At 43.8% G+C, this 20,067-nt stretch overlaps 1 protein-coding gene across 1 annotated transcript in view; it reads left to right on the forward strand.

The window, feature by feature from the left end:
- TMTC1 (transmembrane O-mannosyltransferase targeting cadherins 1) overlaps window positions 1-19,737 on the forward strand; it is a 48,607-nt gene extending 28,870 nt beyond the window's left edge. The window contains exons 4-12 of the mRNA XM_010714371.2: window positions 3,955-4,063; window positions 4,157-4,294; window positions 9,444-9,546; window positions 12,474-12,609; window positions 13,257-13,401; window positions 13,719-13,856; window positions 14,175-14,297; window positions 15,154-15,231; window positions 15,967-19,737. Coding sequence (XP_010712673.1) covers window positions 3,955-4,063; window positions 4,157-4,294; window positions 9,444-9,546; window positions 12,474-12,609; window positions 13,257-13,401; window positions 13,719-13,856; window positions 14,175-14,297; window positions 15,154-15,231; window positions 15,967-16,107 — 1,111 coding nt within the window. The 3' untranslated portion in view covers window positions 16,108-19,737. The remainder of the gene's footprint in view (window positions 1-3,954; window positions 4,064-4,156; window positions 4,295-9,443; window positions 9,547-12,473; window positions 12,610-13,256; window positions 13,402-13,718; window positions 13,857-14,174; window positions 14,298-15,153; window positions 15,232-15,966) is intronic.
- Window positions 19,738-20,067: the final 330 nt, after the last annotated feature.

Raw genomic sequence — 20,067 nt, forward strand, 5'->3', positions numbered from 1 at the left:
CAAGGAAGCGAACTGAACAATAACGTTCAGTGATGCTACATCTGGCTTTCTGGATGATTTCTGGTTAGAATACTCTTTATTGCTTGAAGTGCTGAAGTTGTACCACAGTATCGCATACATATTTTAGCTAGCTTAAAAACAAAAACAAAAGCAAAACAAAAACAAACCACAAAAAACACTGGCAGCATCAAGTTTAAAATAGATTCAAAGAGTAACTCAGGTTGAAATTAACTTCTTGAAGATCATTCAGTCAGTTCCACAGCTCAAAGTGGGTCAAATTGGTTCATGTTGCTCAGGGCTTGTCCAGGTGAATCTTGAACATCTCCAAGGACAGCCTAGACCTCTCTCAGGCCTTCCGCCAGTATGATCATGCCTTTCTTCCATGAGAATGCCCAACACTAGGCATTGCTCCAGTCTCATAAGTATTGTAAGAAAGGGAAGGATCATCTCCCTGGGCCCACTAACTTGGGACGCTCTTGTCCTTCTTCACCATCAAAGGCCAATGGCGAACATGTTGACTGCCAGGACCTCCAGAGCCTTTCCTGCAGAGCTGCTTTCCAGCCTGTTGTCCCTCAGCATGTGCTGCTGCATGGAGTTATCCAACTCTGGGCACAGGAAATAAACTTAGTTTTGTTCAAATTCTTGAGTTTCCTATCAGGCCTGGTCCTTCTGAAAAGGCGCCCTTCCTTGCACTGTATTGCCCACTGCCCTGGTTTGGTGTCATCCATCCACATAGAATAGAAGAAAACCAAAGGAGTGCATCTCACTGATCTGAATGGTTTAAACCCAGCGAGTTGAACAAGCTTAGGAGTTTCCTTTCAGACAATTACACACTACAAGCTTCCCTTGGATTATGGTGTAAAACCGAGGTGAGACGTTTAGAACTGTTGCGGAGTCCTTACTAAATTTCATGTTTCTGGCTTTAAAGCAGTCAAACTAACTTCACATTGTAAAGCAGAACTTGAAAATTAAAAAGTCCTCTAGAGCACTAATTCTAAATTACTTTTCTGTTGTGAATGAAATTTGCTTCAGTGCTAATAATAGCACACACAGCCCTGTGGATCGCCAGGCTTCTGTGGGGTAGTTTAAGCTGATGCTTCTCAAACTGCTGGGCACTTGGAAAAATGTGTAAGTGATGCTCCAAGGGGAAGAAGCTACTCCTTGCATTCAGCTATGCTATGGTGGTTGTGGAGGGCTGGAGACTCAAGTGAAAGAGGGAATTAGGAGAGGGCATTGGAAACCAAGGTAATTTGGGGAGGAATAGGATTAAGTGATCATAGGCTCCTTGTGTCAGTTGAATTTGTTCTTCTCTCTGTCATGTTGAAAGTATATATTACCTCGCTGTTTCTGCTGCAGATTCCCAGTTTGTGGTAAATCTTTGGTGTATTTGGTGTTTGTGGTGTATTGGACTGTTCTCCCAACACTCAGTGTTCTCCCAGATTGCATGAGATTTGTAAAAACTACAGCCTTGATTCCGAAAAGTGCTGAATATGTTGGCCTTAGTCCAGGAAAGCACTTCAGCCAGTAATTAATTTTCAGCTTGCATACATAAAAGTTAAGTATGTGTTTAAGTGCTTGGCCAGAGCAGTCAGTATCTTGCAGGACTGAGCTCTCTGAGAACCTATTGAATCTGCTTTTTGTAATATAACTCAGGCTGTCACATAAAAAGATGCCATAATCTTTCCCTCTCTACCCCCACTTTCAGGAGACAAACATTGTTCTTGGATCAAACGAAGAAAAGGCCATTTAGGAAAAAAAAGAGTAATTAGGAGGACTGCCCTATATTCCTAGAGCATGCTTGTGGTTAATGGGAACTTTTACTGCTGCTGAGCAGATCACTTAATCCTTTTATTTCTGTAGCTGGCATTTCCTACATTTTTGCCAAACATCAATACCTTTATGAAGCAGTCATCTGGTTTTGATTTATGAAAATGTGTCATGAAACTCCATCCAAGGAATTGAAAAGTTTTATAAATTGACAAGCTAGCTGGTCTCTAATTAGTGCAGGGGAAAAGTGGTTCTTTATTTGTTTTTGATTCATTCGTGTAATTTATATGGAGCACCACTGGTAGAAGAAAAAGAGTAGCACAACTGTTTTCACTTAGCATAACGGACAGGCAAAATGTTCCTACACTTATATAACTAGAAAAGGGAAAAATTCTGCAAAGCCACATATATTATCAGCTGAAATTTGCACCTTATAAACAAGATCTGGTTACTTGACCCTGTCACTCAGATGAAATCTAAGCCCCAAGCGGCAAGGTGTTCACATACTTTCTCTGTTCCAGGGTCCTTTGTTTCTTTTTGTAAGCCTTGCTATTCGTATTCCTTGTACACCCAGCACAAAGAAAATGTTGTTCCAGTCCAGCTAAGCATCTTTAGATGTTTGCTCAGGAAACCTTCTCATTTTTCCAAGGGAAAGAATACAGAGTGGTACTGGTGAAATTGTAGCTCGAATAATAAAACATCCATAGGTTTTTGTTGAGGAAGGCTTGTCCTTTTTCCAGGGCAGTGAGTGTAAAGTAACTGGAAGAAATAATCTAGCTCATTAACAGAACCATTTTTCAATATTCTCTGCTCATAATCCATAGGATCTGAAGAATAGAATCCTCTAACCTAACGATTAACATGGTTAGGTATTATTTAATGAGATCCAATACTTTTTATTTAAAACATTAACGTAATGAACTATATGCCTGGATACATAACAGCTCTAGCAGTCTAGCAACTTGCAAAGATTCCAGTGTTTTTAAGAAGTGCAAATGCTTTGCACCTCTGCCCTGCAGCTGTGGAAACCAGGTTGCTGGCAGATGTCCTACTCCCAGGTTGCTTGGTGCCTCAGTGGCACAACTGGGGCCACATTAGCTGACTGCAGACCTACTGTTACCCATGCCAGCTTCCCGTCCTGGCATGCAAATGGCTTTCCAGGAACTCATGCCTGAGAATGCTTTTGCTGTCCTTCATGTATCTAAAGATCCTGATTGGATGGATTAGGTGGAATTTGGTTTATTTTCCAAAAGGAGAAATACTGAGAGTACAATAAGAGTAGTTAACAAATCTAAAGGTTGTGACTTAACAGAGCATATGGCCTGTGCTGATTGCAGGACAGTCAAAATAAATTACTTTTTGCTCTTCACAGTGTGGAGTATTGAGGAATTCACCATTTGGAGATGTTTTTTCTTCACTGAGTACACTGCATAATGCTCAGTACGAACAGTCATCAAAGGAGTAGACCAAACAGCAGATTCATTAAAACCTATGTGTTCCCAGCTGCTGAGATTAACGTATATGGGTGCAAAGAGCACAAAGTCTCTGAGTTGGTTGAGGAATTGTCCTGGTGAGCACACTTCCCACTGTGGTATGAGGTAGAATGAGTTCCTTCATCTCTGCCAACGTGATACAGATACCTGTGTTGCTTCTTTCCTCAACAAGTGACCCACTTGCTTCTCTCTGGCTCCTTCCAGACACATCTGATGTCAGTCTTCCTTCCTTTAGTAGCTGTCTGGGAAGGGAGAGGCATTTTTACAACAGGGATGGGAGAAAGAGCCCACGTTTGCTCAAAACAGTGTGCTCTGCTTGTCAGCACCAGAGCTCAAGCAGGCAGTGCCTGTGCTACTGTTCTTGGCGTGCCTACCATTCCAGTGACATACAGGAGTCATATCAGGGGCATCTGCATCACTTATGGGAAAGAGTATGTGCCAGCAAGCAAAACTGAGCATGTATGCAGTGACCGGAGAGCCCACCCTCTTTCACAGGGCGGGTAGAATGGTTAAGTACCATGCCGGTGATGCTGGGTGTGTGCATTGTGGAGAGGAGGCACAAGTGAATTATTTAGCCTTTGCTGAAAAGAACAAGATGGAGTCTTTCACATCTCTTTCAATGAGCTGTTCAGTGGGTGATCTGCTGCTAAAGAACTTCCCTTTCTTTTTTCCCCCCTCCCTCCCTGGCCTGCAGGTCTCAAGGGAAGAAGGAGGAGGCTGTAATCTTACTGAGGGACTCCATCAAATATGGCTCAGACTTCGCAGATGCCTACTCAAGCCTGGCCTCACTGCTGGCTGAACAGGTAACAGGCCTCATTTGGGGCTCTTGCTCCTCCCGAGGGCTGTGGCACCAGTGCTGCAGTTGCAGAGTGGAAACACTCACTCTTCCTTTGCAGAGTGGGAACACTCTCACTTCACACACGTGCAGCAAAGTGCACAAGCCTGAGGCTATCTGGAGAGATCTATTGGACTGCTGCTTTAGAGATGACTTGTTCAGTATGGAAGACAACTCAATGAATAATTACACTCACGTGGTGTGGTTCTGAACTAAATCACTGTTAAAGATGTGAGTAAATGCAATTTCTGCTCCTTCCTACATCTACAGCAAAGTCTTTATCCATTGCATCTTGAATGCTGACAGCACAATAGGTGAGTGCTTCCCCCTCATGCACACCTACAGAGGTAACCTTGGGGTTTTATAAGAAAGCCCTCCAAAATTAGGAAATGCCAGCAACAAGATTCCTGAATTTCAGCTTTTCAGTTCTGCCCCTTGCATCTAACCCATCAGGGTACAGCCCTTAATTACCACAGTCAATGATCACGTACAGTGGGTAGAGAGGCTCACTTGCTTTATGTTGCTCTTAATGAGCAGCTGTTCGATATTTGATTTAACCTCATTGTTCAATATGTGCCCCAGACCTTATTTACTGCACAAGGCCTAGATTGTGCTCTGGAGGCAGGATTACTCATTTCTTCATGGGCTTTTTCACCACGCTCGTTGCTCAGGGCTCTCACTGCTTGCTGTGATGAGGTAATTTCCTTCTACAAGGTCTCTGTGAGGTGAAATACTGTCTCCACATAGGAAAAGGGAAATTGAGGCATGAAAAAAAGTGTGGGTGCCCACACTGAGACCACCAAGCCCTTCTTTCCTGCAAGCAGGCAGCAGCACCTATGAGGGATGCTGTGTTTTGGGCACTGCTCCTATGGTCTGCAGCCTCAACCAGTGGCCCTAGTCTGGCCCTGTAATGGTGAGTGGTAAGGTCCTTGCACAGCAAACACAAGCTTCTACATAGCTTTTGAAAACTGACTTTTTCTCCCCAGAATTTCAGATCTTACCGTTCTATGGCATGGGATGCTAAAGCTTTCTAAATAAAAGCTTGCCAAAATGCAAATACAGACAGCGATGGAATGCCATCTTTCACTATTTTCCATTAGTCTAGTTAATTAAATCTTTTCTCTGCAAGTGGATAAATTTCAGCTGAACTGTGGCTTTGGCTTCTTTACTGATGTAGATATTCTGCAAAATTCATCTATGATATATACGGGTTACTTAAACACATGCTATTTTATTTTCCCTTTTAAATGACTTTCAAGTGCTTGAATATTATCGATATCAGTTGCAGGAATCTAGAAATATAGTAAATGAATTGAAAGAAGAACCTTGTTGAAGGGAACTCTCCTTTGAATGAGCCCCTCCATGAGGAGTCTCCTGCAAGTACAGGAAATGAGTTGTCTGCAGTAATACCTGGTTTTAATATTAATTGAATTTATTAATTAGAACCATCAGTTGTAAGGTCAACAGAACAATAAAACGACTATAGAACCCTGAGGTCTTTTGCCCAAAGGAAATGTCATTAGTAAGGCCTGCAATAATTCATCTGCTTTTATGTATAGATCGTTTGTCCTCTTGTGACTTGAGTAATTGCTAAGGAAGAAAAGATAGTTTGTAAAGTTTCTTTAGAAAATAACAACTTCCTGCAGGCTTTTAACACGTTCTCATGTTCAGCCACAGCTGATGACTGCCTGATTGAGCACCTCCTTCCTCACACACCCGTCCTGGTGACCTTGGCAGGGATCCTACCTTGAACGTTTGAGAGAGGGGCAGAAGGGCTAAAAGCTGCACATTTAAGTAACGCTCATGAAGTGATCACTTCTGTGACCAGCTTCTGCTCTTTCAGCTTTGCATTAAGGCTGAGAAAGGGGAAAAAACAGTTGAAGTGATACGGTAAAATGGTATCAGAACTGTAAAAAATACTGCAAGAGAAAAGTCTCCTGCACCATTTGCCTGCTACATGCCATGATTACCCTTTTCTCTCCTTGCTAATTGATTCAAAAGTCAGAGCCCACCTGGAAAAAAAAAACACCTTCACACTGTATAGAAATTTATGTTGTTTATTCCTTTTATAAGTGCATGCTCTTACTATTGCTCTCTGCTTGATAGCATAACTCAAGCACAACCTATTGCTGCTTTCCCCAATCATTTCAGTGGTACTAGAATGAGAAATCAAACATCTTTGTTTGCGATTGTTGTGACCCTGTAACAGTGGTTCCCCTCTGAACCTACACTGTGCTCAGAGGGGCGGTGAAGCCCAGGCACAACTGCCCATAGAAGCTGTGATGCCCCATCCCTGGAGGCAGTCAGGGCCAGGTTGGATGGGGCCCTGGGCAGCCAGAGCTGCTGGGTGGCAGCCCTGCCTATGGCAGGGGGTTAGGACTGCATAGGCTTTAAAGTCTCTTCCAGCTCAAGCTGTTTCATGATTCTATGAATACCTTATTTCTAGTTTTTTCAGGTTTATCAGTCGTCTCATACTACTGGATGGTTCTTTTCAGGCTCTAGTTTCTGGATCCAAAAGTTTCCTAGTATTTTTTCTTTTTTTTTTTCCCTTTTCTTTTTTTTAAAGAATATTATCCTACACTAAGAAAAAAGTTTTTAACCCACTTAGTTGCAGAAGAGAGCCTGCTCAGGCATATCCACACGGAAAATGCAAGTCATAAGAAAATAAAGCAACAGAAAACCAGGCTTAAAAGCCCTGCAGTTTAACTGAGAGATCCTTACGTGCATAATTTTTCTAATATCATAAAAATCTCATACATTTTTAAGCCTGTCTTCTGAATTTTGTGAGCGTGATGAATGTTTCATGAAGGGCTGGGAAGTGGCGTTATTAAGTGTTAATGAGAATCAAGCCTTGATGAACTTAGAGCATTTCTCCTCGGAAGAGGAGCGGCTGTGAGGAGGAAATCTCTGGCAGAAAGAGATGGGCCCACCCTTCCCCACTTCTGACTGCTCTCAGTACAAACGCTTTGTTAGAGAAATCATTCCAGACTCTTGCATTGAGCCTGAGGCATGCAGGGTTAGGATGTTAGATGCCAAAAAAGCATTGTACAAATGCATGTGCAATGCAACCGTGACAAAAATGCTAAAAGTGCTTAGAACCAGGGAGTGGGAATGCTTTGAGATGGGACGCTGCTGCTAATCCAGATTAGCACAGCCCTGTCTTGCTTCAAGATCAGGTTTATGGTCGGTAAATAATACAAAGGAAACTGACATCCATGCATACAAAGCCATACTTGTCTGCAGCAAATTAAAATTAGAGGAAAAGAAATCAATACAGAAAAGCTTCAAAATATACTCATTAATGCATGTCTAAGACACACACTATCTCAAGAAGTTACTGTTCATTTCAGTCAGTTCTGATGGTTGCTTCACTTTTCCTGACTCTGCAGGACAATGACATCAAATTCACATAAAAACATGCACGATGTCCAAACTTAAGCACTTTTAAAAAATGTGTTTCTGTGTTTTATCCCACCCTATCTTTCTGCTGGCTGACCTTCATCACGTAAATGTGAAAGCACTTAACCATGACAAACCATTTGCTTTCATCAAGCCATAGTCTTCCATTGCTATTAATTCCAGCTTTCCAGTTCTGAAATAGGAGGTGAGAAAGGAGTCTGTTCATTTAAACAGCTATAGATCCAATGCTGCTCTCAGGTTCACCCTTTAAATCCAGAGGAAGCCCGATACGCTCTGGGATTTGTAGGTCTGGAGGAGAGTTCACAGCTGGACTGAACAGCAAAACCAACTCTGCTTTACACAGAGAAGTGGCTCAGGATCCCAAAAGCAATACTTTTTCAGGGACTGCCTTGACAGCCAGACATTGAGCCAAGGAGACACTGTGCTCTTGACACCAGGCTGTTGGATCCCAATCACAGAGAGCATTGGTGGGACAGGGAGTGAATGGATCCATCTCATTTCATCTCCTCCACATAAGGTCTGCTGTGGTGTTGCCAGGCTTTCCTTATAGGGCTTTGAATAGTTGATTTTGCGTGGGAGCTTTGTTAGGAGATTGTGGGGTTTGTCGCCGTAGGACTGCTCCATAGAAGCGGAGAAATTGGAAAAAAAAAGCCTTTGCCTCAGGAGATTTACCTGGCATCCCTCCACACTGCTGTTTTCCATTGTGAACAACCTTCCTGCCATAAGTACACCCAACAGCAAAACTCTGAGCTTAGGTGGGAGGAAAACCTTAATAAGTGGTGCTAGTGAGCATGTGGGCAGCTGGCACGTACCGTCTGGCGGAGGGAAATGGAAACCTTATTAAGTTGCTATTTGATCCAAACTAGATGCCTTGTTTCTGTTTCAGGACCTGCTGCCTATAGCTCAGGCTAGACAGGTCACAGCTGGTGGGACACTTCCAGAGGCAGAGTGTTCCCAAAGGAAAGATGTGCATTTTTCAGAAATGCTCTGCACCTACAAGCCTCCTTGAAATCTATGCAAAATGTAAGGGCTCGGCCTATTGGAGAATCGGCAGTAGCACATCCCATCAGTCCCAGGGAGGTACATCTCACACATTGACAACACCTGTTTTTCATCTGAATCTGTCAGGTTTTCCCCACTCTTCCATCACCCCCAGTCCTTCTCTTGCTTCCCTCATAGCCTTGTGCAAGCTCCATATCCCTCAGCTGTCATGCACACCGAGCTTTCATTCCTTGTATTTTCCCTGCTGCTCAGGGAATGAAGAGCGAAGCTCCTGAGGGGGAAAGCTAGCCAGCAAGATGCTCATTAAACAAATAAATTAAAACATATCAGCTCCCAAATGACAGATTGGTAACAGAACCAACATAACCCCTGTCACTATGTGTTTCCCAGCTGGGTGCGTGCTAGCTGAGGCTCACTGACACTGCACACAAATTGCCCAACCTTTTCCAACTGATGTTTTTGTTTCACAGGTAGCTCCAGTTGTGAATGCATGGGGGGGGAAGCTGTTAGGATTGCTCTGGCATACCAGAGTGCAGATGTATTATGCCTTTGTCACAGGGTAAAATGTTGGCTGCTCAGAAGCCAGGGGCCGTGTTCCCCTGCTAAGGGGCTTAGAGGGGGAGGGCTGATGCCTGAGCTCCCTGTGTGGCAAGGGGAGCACACTGGTGGTGCCAGCATGAGCACTGCCTCAATCTCCTTTTCCTTTGGAAAAAAATTCTTCTCAGAAGAAGCAGTGCTGCAGTGGCACAGGCTGCCCAGGGTGGTGGTGGAGTCACTGTCCCTGGAGGTGCTCCAGAACCGTGAGGATGTGGCACTGAGGGACGTGGTTATTGGGCATGGTGGGGATAGGGGGATGATTGGACTGGATGATCTTACAGGTCTTTTCCAATCTTAATGATTCTGTGATTATATGATCCTGTTTCAAGGAACGGCTGAAGGAAGCAGAGGAGGTCTACAAGGCTGGCATAGAGAATTGTCCAGAGAGCTCCGATCTGCACAACAACTATGGTGTCTTCTTGGTTGATACCGGTAAGTGAAATGGAACAAAGGATTTTCTCTCTCGGGATTATTTACTTTGACATATTTTATTCAGCGCTATACTTCTAAAAGAGTTTCAAAAGGTACTGCTGAGCAGTAGCTGTGCCTCTACTGTAGCTTAGAAATAAATATCCCTGCTCTGTTGAGCTGGCAATGTACTGAAATGTGTAGTCAGTGCACTCAGTGTGCAGCAAAGGCATTCAGCCTGCATGTTTCCTCCACTGTTTCTCACCATCTTTGCACAGGCAGTTCTCTCTTCAGTTCGAGCTGGGCAGCACCCTAACAATTCTGCAATTTCTCTGGGATAGCAGGCAGCATCAAGTAAAACCTCAGTTTAAAACCCTGGGCACACAAGTGGATCGTTATTGTCTTTGAAGCACTTGCAGCTCTTTAGTGACAAAGCAGCTCTTTGACTAAAGGTTGAGTGCCACTGCTATAAAACAAATATGGCTTTTAAACCACAATCCTTTGTGAAAACAAAATGTAAGATACTGTGGGGTGAATTGATTTCTCAGGGGCTCCATAATGACATAGAAAGCCTTTCTTTTCTGAGTTCCTGGTTCCCATCCAACTTCCATGGACTCAGGCACTTCCTGGCATCCACATAAAATGCATCTGCAGTTGCCACCTCTTACTGACAGCTTTATAAGCTTCCAAATCTGAGCTGACAAAGAGCTAGTGGAAACCAAGCTATTCCCTGAAGTCTCTCCAGAACAGAGCTCTGACTCAGTGGAGAAGCATCATAGACTTACAGTGTATTGCTGCTCCCCATTCAGTCCCTTTCACGCTCTGCCCAGCTCTGATGGTGCTTGGGAAGCAGGGACAGTGGCAAAGGGCCGTGCCCTTCCGTGTGCAGCTGGCTGTCGTCCCTTTGAGCTGACACTTAGCCATCACTCTCCTGTGGTACCAATGTGAAATAAATACGAAGCCAACAGGAATATTCATCATTGAAAAATGCCTTGCAGCAATAACGACAGATATTGAGATCCTGAATTTGTGCGCTGGCAAAATTCAAACTTGCAAATAATAAAAACTCCAGCACTGTACTCCTCTCTCTTTCACGACCCAGATGAACAGCCCTACGCCTGCCAAAAATTTTGGTTCAAATGCAGTGCAGCACTCTTTCTTTTTTGCACTTGGGTGTTCTGCCAAAGTCCAAACTAACTTTTCCTGTTTTATTACTACACTTCCCTACACACAAACAATAGGAAAAAAAAAACCAACACTGAATTTCAAAACCAAAATCCTGACATGTAAATAACCCCCAGGAGACATGGTAAAGTGTGAAGGAGCCGTGAGGGACTCAGCCTGTGTTCCCCCCTCAATGGACACTGGAGAATGGCTGTGATGCGCCATCCTGGGAACCTGCAGGTTTAGTGCAAGGTCCTCCAGCAAGTGTCAGCTCTGGAGATATGTATCTCTAAGTGACTCTGCAGTGAATAGGGATGCTCAGTGTGTCTCCCTTCCTGATTTGTGTAGTAATTTAGTTTGAACAGGACAGGCATTGGTTGACCTTGAGGACTTCGGTGCTCCCGAGCTGCTTTCCTGGCCTGTTTTGTAGGTGTGGTTTTCACAGACCTCCATCTCCTCAGCAGTGGAAGCAGAGTGAGACTGCTGCTGGATGCTTTAAGAAATATTATCCTGAAGGATAAGCAGTTGGTCTTTGATGAATCTTAAGTGCTTCTAAATCTTCCAATAGACTTCTCCAGATCTCCTAAAGAGGAAACATCCGAGGAGTGTTAATGGTACTTTTATGTTGCGTAGATAATCTCAAGGAAACCAAACTTTGTCTGGAAAGCTGTGAAAATAAAATTCCCACAGCAGCTTATGTTCAGTGCTTGAACACACACAGGCTGTTTCAAGTTCTGTTTTCCAGCAGAAATTGAATTAAATTATTTTGAAGTGATTTGTCTTAAAAAATGCCAATACTGTAACGTAGGGATGTCCAATCATTTGGCTTGCCTGAGCAACATTGAATGAGGAGGAATTGTTTTGGGCCTCATATAAAATATATCCTATAGTTAGTGTACAAAAGTAACAAAACTTCTTTTGTTTTTACATATTTAATTAAAACATAAAAAGAAAGTGGATTGGAAGTGTAGGCAGTCTAATGCTTTGCTATGGACACAGATCTGTGAGTATCAGTTTTCACCATCAGATTAGTTTTTCTAGACTATACGAATCAATTAAACCCACACTGTAGCTCAATTTACAGTATCTGCATTATTGAAATATTGGGACTTTTTACTGTGCCCCATTCATTTCTTCAGTAGCTGGTTAATGGGTTCTGCACTGCAGGGTCCCTCTTGAGGACAGTCATTGTTTAGATAAATAAAAATATACTACAAGAAATAGCACTGAAGTTGATGAATGAGTGGTCTGGCACCTTTCTTCCATTCAAGTTGAGCATTGGCATTTCCTAAAAATACAGGACACTAGTGAATTATTTCGGGCTTTCGGAGGCGTTTGCAGTCTTACATTGTGGTGGTGATGATGTCATGGCCTGCAGGACCTTTCCCAGGTAGAGCGTTTCTCACAGTGAAGCAGTGCCACCCAATGGCACTGAAGCACAGAGACAGGGCCGATGTGCTCCAGCGTAGGCATCCAGACACCTGTGGGCTCACATTTATTGCACCGAGCTGGGAATGAGCTACTGGAAGCTACTCCCATGCACAATGCGTAAAGACTGAGCAGGACCAACACTGAAGGGTGATAAGGAATAGTCTCTGGTTTGAAATGGCCTAAAAGATTTGCAGTGGTGGGGCTGCAAGGAATGTTAGTGGCTTGTTCTCCGTGCCTCTGTGGACCTCTCTCTCAGAGGGTGCTCTCATGGGAGGTGGGACACACACAGGGGTTACATCCCTTCGAGTGGGATAGCATGGGCTGAAGCACTGGTATAAAAGTGTTTTCTTCTCCAGGGGCTCCTGAAAGAGCCGTGTCCCACTACAGACAGGCCATCCACCTGAGCCCCACGCACCATGTCGCCATGGTCAACTTGGGGAGGCTTCACCGCTCCCTGGGTCAGAACAAAGAGGCCGAGGCATGGTACAAGCGGTAAGGAACTGAAGTGGGAGGAGAAAGTTTCCCTTGACCCTCCATATGGCTCATTTCTGCTGAAATGCCTGTGATACTTGAAACTGTCAATGCATGCTTGGATTCTCCATCCATTCAAAATCAGATATATTTGCCTATTTTTTTTGAGAAGTGCTAGGCAGCACTGACTGAGGCCTGCAGGCTGAGCACACTGCTGCTTTTGGGTTGGGTTTTTGCTGGAGGGATGTTCTAACAACAATGTCAGAGGTGTTTTCAATGGCTTGAGCAGGTTTATAGTGCTATTCCCACTGTGCTGAGGGTTGCTGTGTGAGTGATGTGCCAGTAACAGCTATAACTCCTGCATAGCCCCGCCTCCTTTTTGGCATCCCAACCTGTGCTCGCACTCTCTGCCCCTGCCAGCTATCCCAGCACCTGCTGTAAGCTCACATGGACTTTGGATTTGGCTCCTCCTCTTGGATGGCTGGAGAAATTGCTGCTGTGGGCACACTTATCCCTCCCCATGACCTTAAAATCATGCTTCCCATGGTGGGATGAGAATGCCATGCAGAGTGGAGGGCTTTACTGCTGCATCTCAGTGCAAGCCACAGCTCACTCTTCTTCTTTGGTTCCCACATCACCTGGAAACATCTCTTCTTCCCAAATTCCAGGGCACTGAAGGTATCCCGCAAGGCTGAAATCCTTTCCCCACTGGGGGCTCTGTACTACAACACGGGGCGATATGAAGAAGCTCTGCAAGTTTATAGAGAAGCAGCATTACTGCAGCCTTCAAACAAAGAGACCCGACTGGCTTTGGTGAGTATGGGGTGGAGCCCCACCTGTGGATCCCGCTGCCCACATTAGTGTGGCCGGAGGCACAGAGCTTGGTGCTATCTCCACGCCAGCCATCCAGTGACCATCTCTCCCACCCTTTTTGTTTCCTCCTCACTTCTTGTCAACCTCAGAACATGTGTCTCAGCCACTACTTTTCCTGGCTGTGTGCAGTCCTTCCATCCTTCCTAGAGGTGCTGCCTCTTAACACCAGCCCCTGCCTCACTGGAGCCTAGCACCAGCACTATATAATAGTTAGCCGAGCTTTTAAAATCATAAGTCTTCTTAATATGGCTCCACAGGCCCAGGTGTTAGCAATGATGGGGCGGACGAAGGAAGCAGAGAAGATGACAAACCATATACTTGATGAAGATGTGGAGTGTCTGGAGTGCTACCGCCTTCTGTCAGCCATCTACAGCAAGCAGGAGCACTATGCTAAGGTATCGTAGTTGCAAGATAGCCTTGTCTAGATGTCATGTCCCACAGCACACACTCAGGAGATTCATTTTTTTTTTTTCACTGTGCAACATGATTTTTGAAGTTTATGAGCACTTCCTGCTTGTGCTGCACTCAGCCCCATTGCCCATCAGCCATAGGCGTCTAAAACACCCATTTCCACATGCGATAACTGTGGGGCAAACAAGGGAAGGAGAATGACTTGTTGCTTTTCTGGCTCGTATTCTCAGAGTAGTGGTGAGACCATCAGAAAAGGAAGGGCACAGAATATAGTGATTCAGTGTCCTCTTGCTTTTTCACAGGCACTTGAAGCTATAGATAAAGCTCTTCAGCTAAAACCAAAGGATCCGAAAATCATATCAGAGCTCTTCTTCACTAAAGGAAACCAGCTGAGAGAACAGAATCTCCTTGATGAGGCTTTTGAGGTATGACTGCTCTAAGCCCCCTGTATAGTTGTATAGGTTAAAATACTGAGTTAACTCTTTGTGTCTAATACTCCATTATGCATGTACCTTGGCTGTTGGCTTCGCTTATTTATCAGTTCATCAGTAGTACAGCTAAAGATAAGGAGCAGCCAATTTCACTAGTTACTTAGAACTTTTCTCCTCAACAGAGGGCTGCTTTCTACCCTTCACATCTATCTTTTTTATTCCAGTGTGAAAATACAGCTTCTTGCCTTGAGAGGTTAATTATGGAATCATAGTGGGACCATAGTAGAGCTCAGGCGCTGACCAGACCCTTGATCTATCCTGCCCCAGCCCCTCTCACTGGCAGTGGCAACTCCAGGTGCTCAGCTGAAAGCTCAGGGACCTGTGAGAGCTCACAATGTCGTTATATCTCACCTCATTAACTAATAGCTGATAGACTGGCTTATCCTGTAGAACAGAAGGCTTGACAGCTCAGAAATTATGTTAATGCTGAATAATAGCACAGACAATTATGTTACTGGGACGGATCAGACTATTCTCAGTATCCCTAGAGACATGTAATCCTAGTTTGAATTCTTTTCTGTTATGAAACGGTAAAAACAATGCTGTTTGACAGAGTCCACAAAGTCTTTTTGCTTGTCCAGAGTACAGTGGCAGAAGCAATGGGGAGGAATAGAGCTGCGCTCAGGTGCTTGTGAAACTCGTGTGCAGATGGCTTTACCATAGTCTGCAGCCAGCTCCAAATTAAAGCCTTGCAGAGGGAGTGCACACTTCATTATTTTTGTGTTGTTCCAGTGCTGGTTTTGTTCGAAAACCCAGGCTCCTAACCTAAAAATGTTTCATATTTATGTAGAACTATAAACGGGCTGTGGAGCTCAATTCTGACCAAGCTCAGGCCTGGATGAATATGGGAGGCATTGAGCACATCAAGGTATGTTAATTTTGCTTTTCTTTAAGCTATCAGCTGCAGGGACTACTTGGGACAAAAAGCTAAATTTGCTTTGGATTGCCAAGAGCTGCACATTTATGCACCAGTATGGATCAGTAAGTGTCCTTGACATATTTTATCCAAAAAACAGGAAAGTCTATACAACCCCAGCTAGATTTTCCCAACTAGATTGCTTAGAAATATTTAATATAAATCCCGTATTTTTAAGAGGATAGGCTGCAAGGATCAACCTGCCCATCTCTTGTGTTTCTGTGCCCAAATTATTGACTTACCTTAGAAAAATTTCACAGTGAGCCAACTTCTAAAATTTCTTTCTACCTAATAAATTTAATAAAGACGTCTACTGCAGAATACTGACATGAAATTATAGAAATAGCCAGCTTTCTTATCTTTGTGAATTCTTTAACATATGATTTGGGTCTTAAGGATTCACAGTGTGTGTGAGGATGTCACAATCCTCAAGGTATTCTCCAAGTAAAGTTAACTCTTCTGGTACAATGTAATGGAAACATGTAAATCCACATTTTGCCATGTGTTAGTTTGAATTTAGGCTAACAGCACTCGGTGATCCGTTACGCAATGAAATATTTCAGCTATGTAATAATATTGTGTTTTATAAACACTTTTCCCTTTGTATTACAGTCTTCACTTTTCCCAAGCAATGAACTTCCTTTGCCAGGGAATACAAATGCAATCTGTCACTCATTTTCTTTGTAGGGAAACTACATCACTGCCCGTGACTACTATGAGAAAGCTTTGCAGCTGGTACCAAACAGCAAGTTGCTAAAGGAGAATCTGGCCAAGCTCGATCGCTTGGAGAAACGGTTTCAGGAAGTCCAGGAGAAAGATCAGACATAGCATTCAGTCACACCAGTGGAAAGAAACTCGTACCCCTTGGAGAAGAATGTGGTGGAAGCCTATTGCTCAAAGGAATTTTGGCAGGACTCAGAGTTACAGAAGGCAATTTTTGAATGCATGCTTACGTTTGATCAAATAACAGGAGGCACTCTGCTCCTGTGGGACATGCTGGAGAACGAATTAAAACCTTCCTTTAATCAAGATTTATGTTTAGGCTGAACCCATTTTAATCACACCGTGAGTGGTGGAACATATAACTCCAATATCATGGTTATCACTAGGGATGCCATGGGGACAGAGCACTCATTCATTGAAGCAGGGGTGAAGTAGCACCTCCTGTTCCTCAACGCAGGCTCACCTTGTCCACAGAGAGCACCACTGATGAGCTTTGTTGCAAGTGCTGCTAGGTCCATCTGAGCCAGAAAGGATGGTCCTATAGGTCACATAAAAAGGTTTCAAGGGGTTGATGTTGAGGAAATGGTGGCGACTAATACAGCTCTAAATGTGACTTGAAGATGATTCTAAAGAGAGGGAAAGCAGTATCTGAATACCACCCTAGAAGGATAATTGAACAAGAGGGACAAATGACCCTTTGAGGAAAAACCTCAGCTGAATGTTTTATGCATATGATAGTCATTTTGTAATAATTTGGGTACATGATATCAATATTGTCAAATACCATGTAGCTTTACCCTTGCCCTCTCCCTGCAGGACAAATAATTACTATCCTGCAAAAATGGAAGTATTCAAAGGCAGTAAGAAACTCTAGGATTACTTGTCTTCCTGTCCAGTCCCCAGTAAAAAACAAACAAACAAAAAAAGAAAACAAAAACAATAAAACTGATTGGTGTAGGAGGTAAAGTAAAGCCACAGAATGATTAGGGAAGATTTGGCAGGCTGGGAGGGTGCTAAGGAGGCTTTTTATGGGTGCGCAGGGACAAAGCCCATTCATCATGGTGATAACACTGACAAAACACTTCATCAAAGTGTTCTCACCACCTCCCCTAAGAGATGCAGAAAATAAGCTATAGCTAATCAGTCATAAATCTCTATTTTTAAATACTGAAATGGAAAAACAAGTTCTCTTCAGAATTGGGGTTTTTATTTTTGAGCTTTATTTATTTAACTTATAACCAAATGATTAATATATTTTCTCTGTTTTATATGAATTGGGCAGTGTCATTCACAGCTGGCCACGTGGCTGGGCTTTGTCACTTGTATCGTCTGAAGTCAGAAAAGTGCAGCACCACTGAAGTGTGCTTTAATAATTCCCCCTGATGATAATTCTAGAGTAAATGGCTGTGGAGCACATTGGGCCAAACTTCATCACAGTAACAGCACTGCTGTTCGTTCTGTTTGTACCAATTTAGAGAAAGCATGAATGGTTGGTGATGTTGCACTTGGTGGTCCTGCCTTTGGGTGTTGATATCAATTTGTTCTTCTTGCTGCAGAAAACTGCTCTAAAACGTGTATTGAAGCGTGGTTGTGCCCAGTCCCTGCAGAGGAGCAGCCCAGGGTTTGGCATTGATGCATGTCTTGTCAGAAAGAGCCTGTGTGGCAGTGATCTGTATGTTGCCCAGGTTTACTTAGTGGTGGTCATGACAGCCCTGTGCTGGCTTCACTGGCTTGATTTACAAAACTTGGTGTCATGCTGCTGCAGTTGGCCAAATTATTGATGTAAAGCAGCTGCATCTGATGCTGAGAGGGAATCCAGAGCAGCATAGACATCTGCTCTGCTACAGCCTGGGGAGCAGCTAGAGCCATGGAGAGGCCGGAGTTGTGAGGTGCCAGGTCCTGCAGTCCAGTAAAGCCAAGACCAAGGAGATCAGCCGGTGCTTGCAGTTGGGCAGAGGCCAGCTCCTCGAGTTGGTGGGAGGAAGAGGTCATTGGTAGGAGAAGGTGCTGATCTATTTCTGGGCTTTCTTCCTTCAAACTAACTTTGTTAATTCCAAAGGAACAGCTAGGACCAAGAGAAAGCTTCTCCCTGGTGGATTATTCCTCCCAGCCTCCTTGCCTTTAGAGGGTGAGGGTAGGTTTGAGGGCTTGGGGATGGATCAGCAGCAGCTCTTGTCTGGTTGCACAACTTTTATAGCCATAGACTTATTGACATAACATTTCTGCAAGTTCCCAGTGCCAGTGCTGCACTTGATGCCTTGCATGGAGTAGCTTTGCACAGCCCAGGCGCTGCCAGGGGTCCTATTAGCAGAATCCTGTGGGATGCTGGGTGGGGAAACCAGCACACAGATGGCCTCTTAGAGCTATTGATCTCCATCACGCATAGCAAAGCTGTAGAGGTTTCATATCCAAGATAATCAGAGGTACTTGGACCATACTAAGCAGCAAGGAAAAATAGCCTGGGCCTTACCAAGAACCACAGGCTCTTCTCATTATGGTCCGGTAAAGTGCCCTGCCTTTCTCCAGACACGTTCACCAGGGGGCTGGCTGTCTGCTGTACTGCTGGGCAGCAGCAAGGTTGGGGCTGGCAGGGATGTGCCTGGTGCAGACCCTGACACAGTGCTGTGCAGAGACCCTGCTAGGAGGCATGTGGAGAGAGTGCTCCGACACCCAGTGAAGCAGGGAATGGGCCAGGGGAGATGTATATCCTATAAAGTTTGTCTCATAAAGATATATTAAATAAATACTGTATATTCTACAAGCTGCACAATAGTGTTGCTTTAAAATGTGGCCAATTAAACGTATTTTTTTACGTAAATTAAAAAAAAAAAAAAGTTTAATTTTTTATAACAGTGCTTTGTGAGGGGAATGATTCGGTTTTGTGTTTATAACTTTAGCTTAAAACTTCATTTGTCTTTCTTGAGAGACCTGGTACAAATGTCTTGTTCTCCTAGAATCGAATCCAGTCCAAGCCATCTTGGCCTCCTAAAGCTGCTGCACGTGTGTAAGTACGATAAGGCTTTGGGTGCCCCCTCCCAGGTCCTGGGAAAGGATTACCATGATGGTAATGCTGTCTTCCTTGCAGAATAATCTAGAAAGATCAGATTCTCCTTCCATTGAGGGAGGCAGGTTGGCTGGAAGGCATGTCTCATGTTCATCCAGTCTTCTGAAAGAGGCTATAACATGTTCATGTAGAATAATCCCAGCTGATCTGGTTACGTTTCTGTGACGAAAGACTGTATTTATGGTAGTTACTGAGAGAAGGGTGGTTAATGACCCCCAGATTCCCAAAGCAGCACTTTATACCCTATCTATGCAGGGTGATGGTGTGCGAATTGGCAGAGTATCTGGAGAGTGATTCAGGCCATGAGCTACCAAAGCAGTTAAACGCTCGCGAAGTTTTGAGCTGACTCCCTGTCTCATTGGCTCCCATCTAAAATGCTGTGTTTATTCAGGACATTAATCTTGTAAAAGATTTATTGTAGGTAAAGAAGAGCAATGGAATATAATACGAAATGGGTTACCTCCACCAAAAGAGAGTACGATTGTGAAGGATAAATAGAGCGACTTACTTTGTGATAAACTGAGTATTATCCAAACATCATAGGAAATGTCCTCTTCTTCTAGCTCTGCATGGCTCATAAAATAATGAATTATAAATACATTGTTTTCTGCCAACTGCGGTGCTCAGCATGGTTAGCAGAGATTACAAATTAATAAATGGCTGAAGCTCCATGTAGTGGAAGGGAGTTTGTGTAAGTTGCGTTGGCTAAACCTCAATGCTCACCAATATTAAAGTGGAGAATTAACTCAAAGCTGGTGAGACGGCTCCTGTCTAATGCTCACTGTGCATTTTAATCCTAAATGAAAAACATAATTGTGTTGCTTTTTCCTTTCTCCATGAATAACATTTTCAGCTGATGGATTTTGTTTTACTTTATTGCTTATTTAAAGTCCAACATTCTTTGCTTCCATTCCTTTTTCATCCCTGAGGACAAATGATGCAATGGAGGGGATATTTTATCTCTCATAGATTGCTTGGACTTGACTTTCCTAAAAATGTGC

The sequence above is a fragment of the Meleagris gallopavo genome, chromosome 1 (assembly GCF_000146605.3).
Source record: "Meleagris gallopavo isolate NT-WF06-2002-E0010 breed Aviagen turkey brand Nicholas breeding stock chromosome 1, Turkey_5.1, whole genome shotgun sequence".
Classification (NCBI taxonomy): Eukaryota; Metazoa; Chordata; class Aves; order Galliformes; family Phasianidae; genus Meleagris; species Meleagris gallopavo.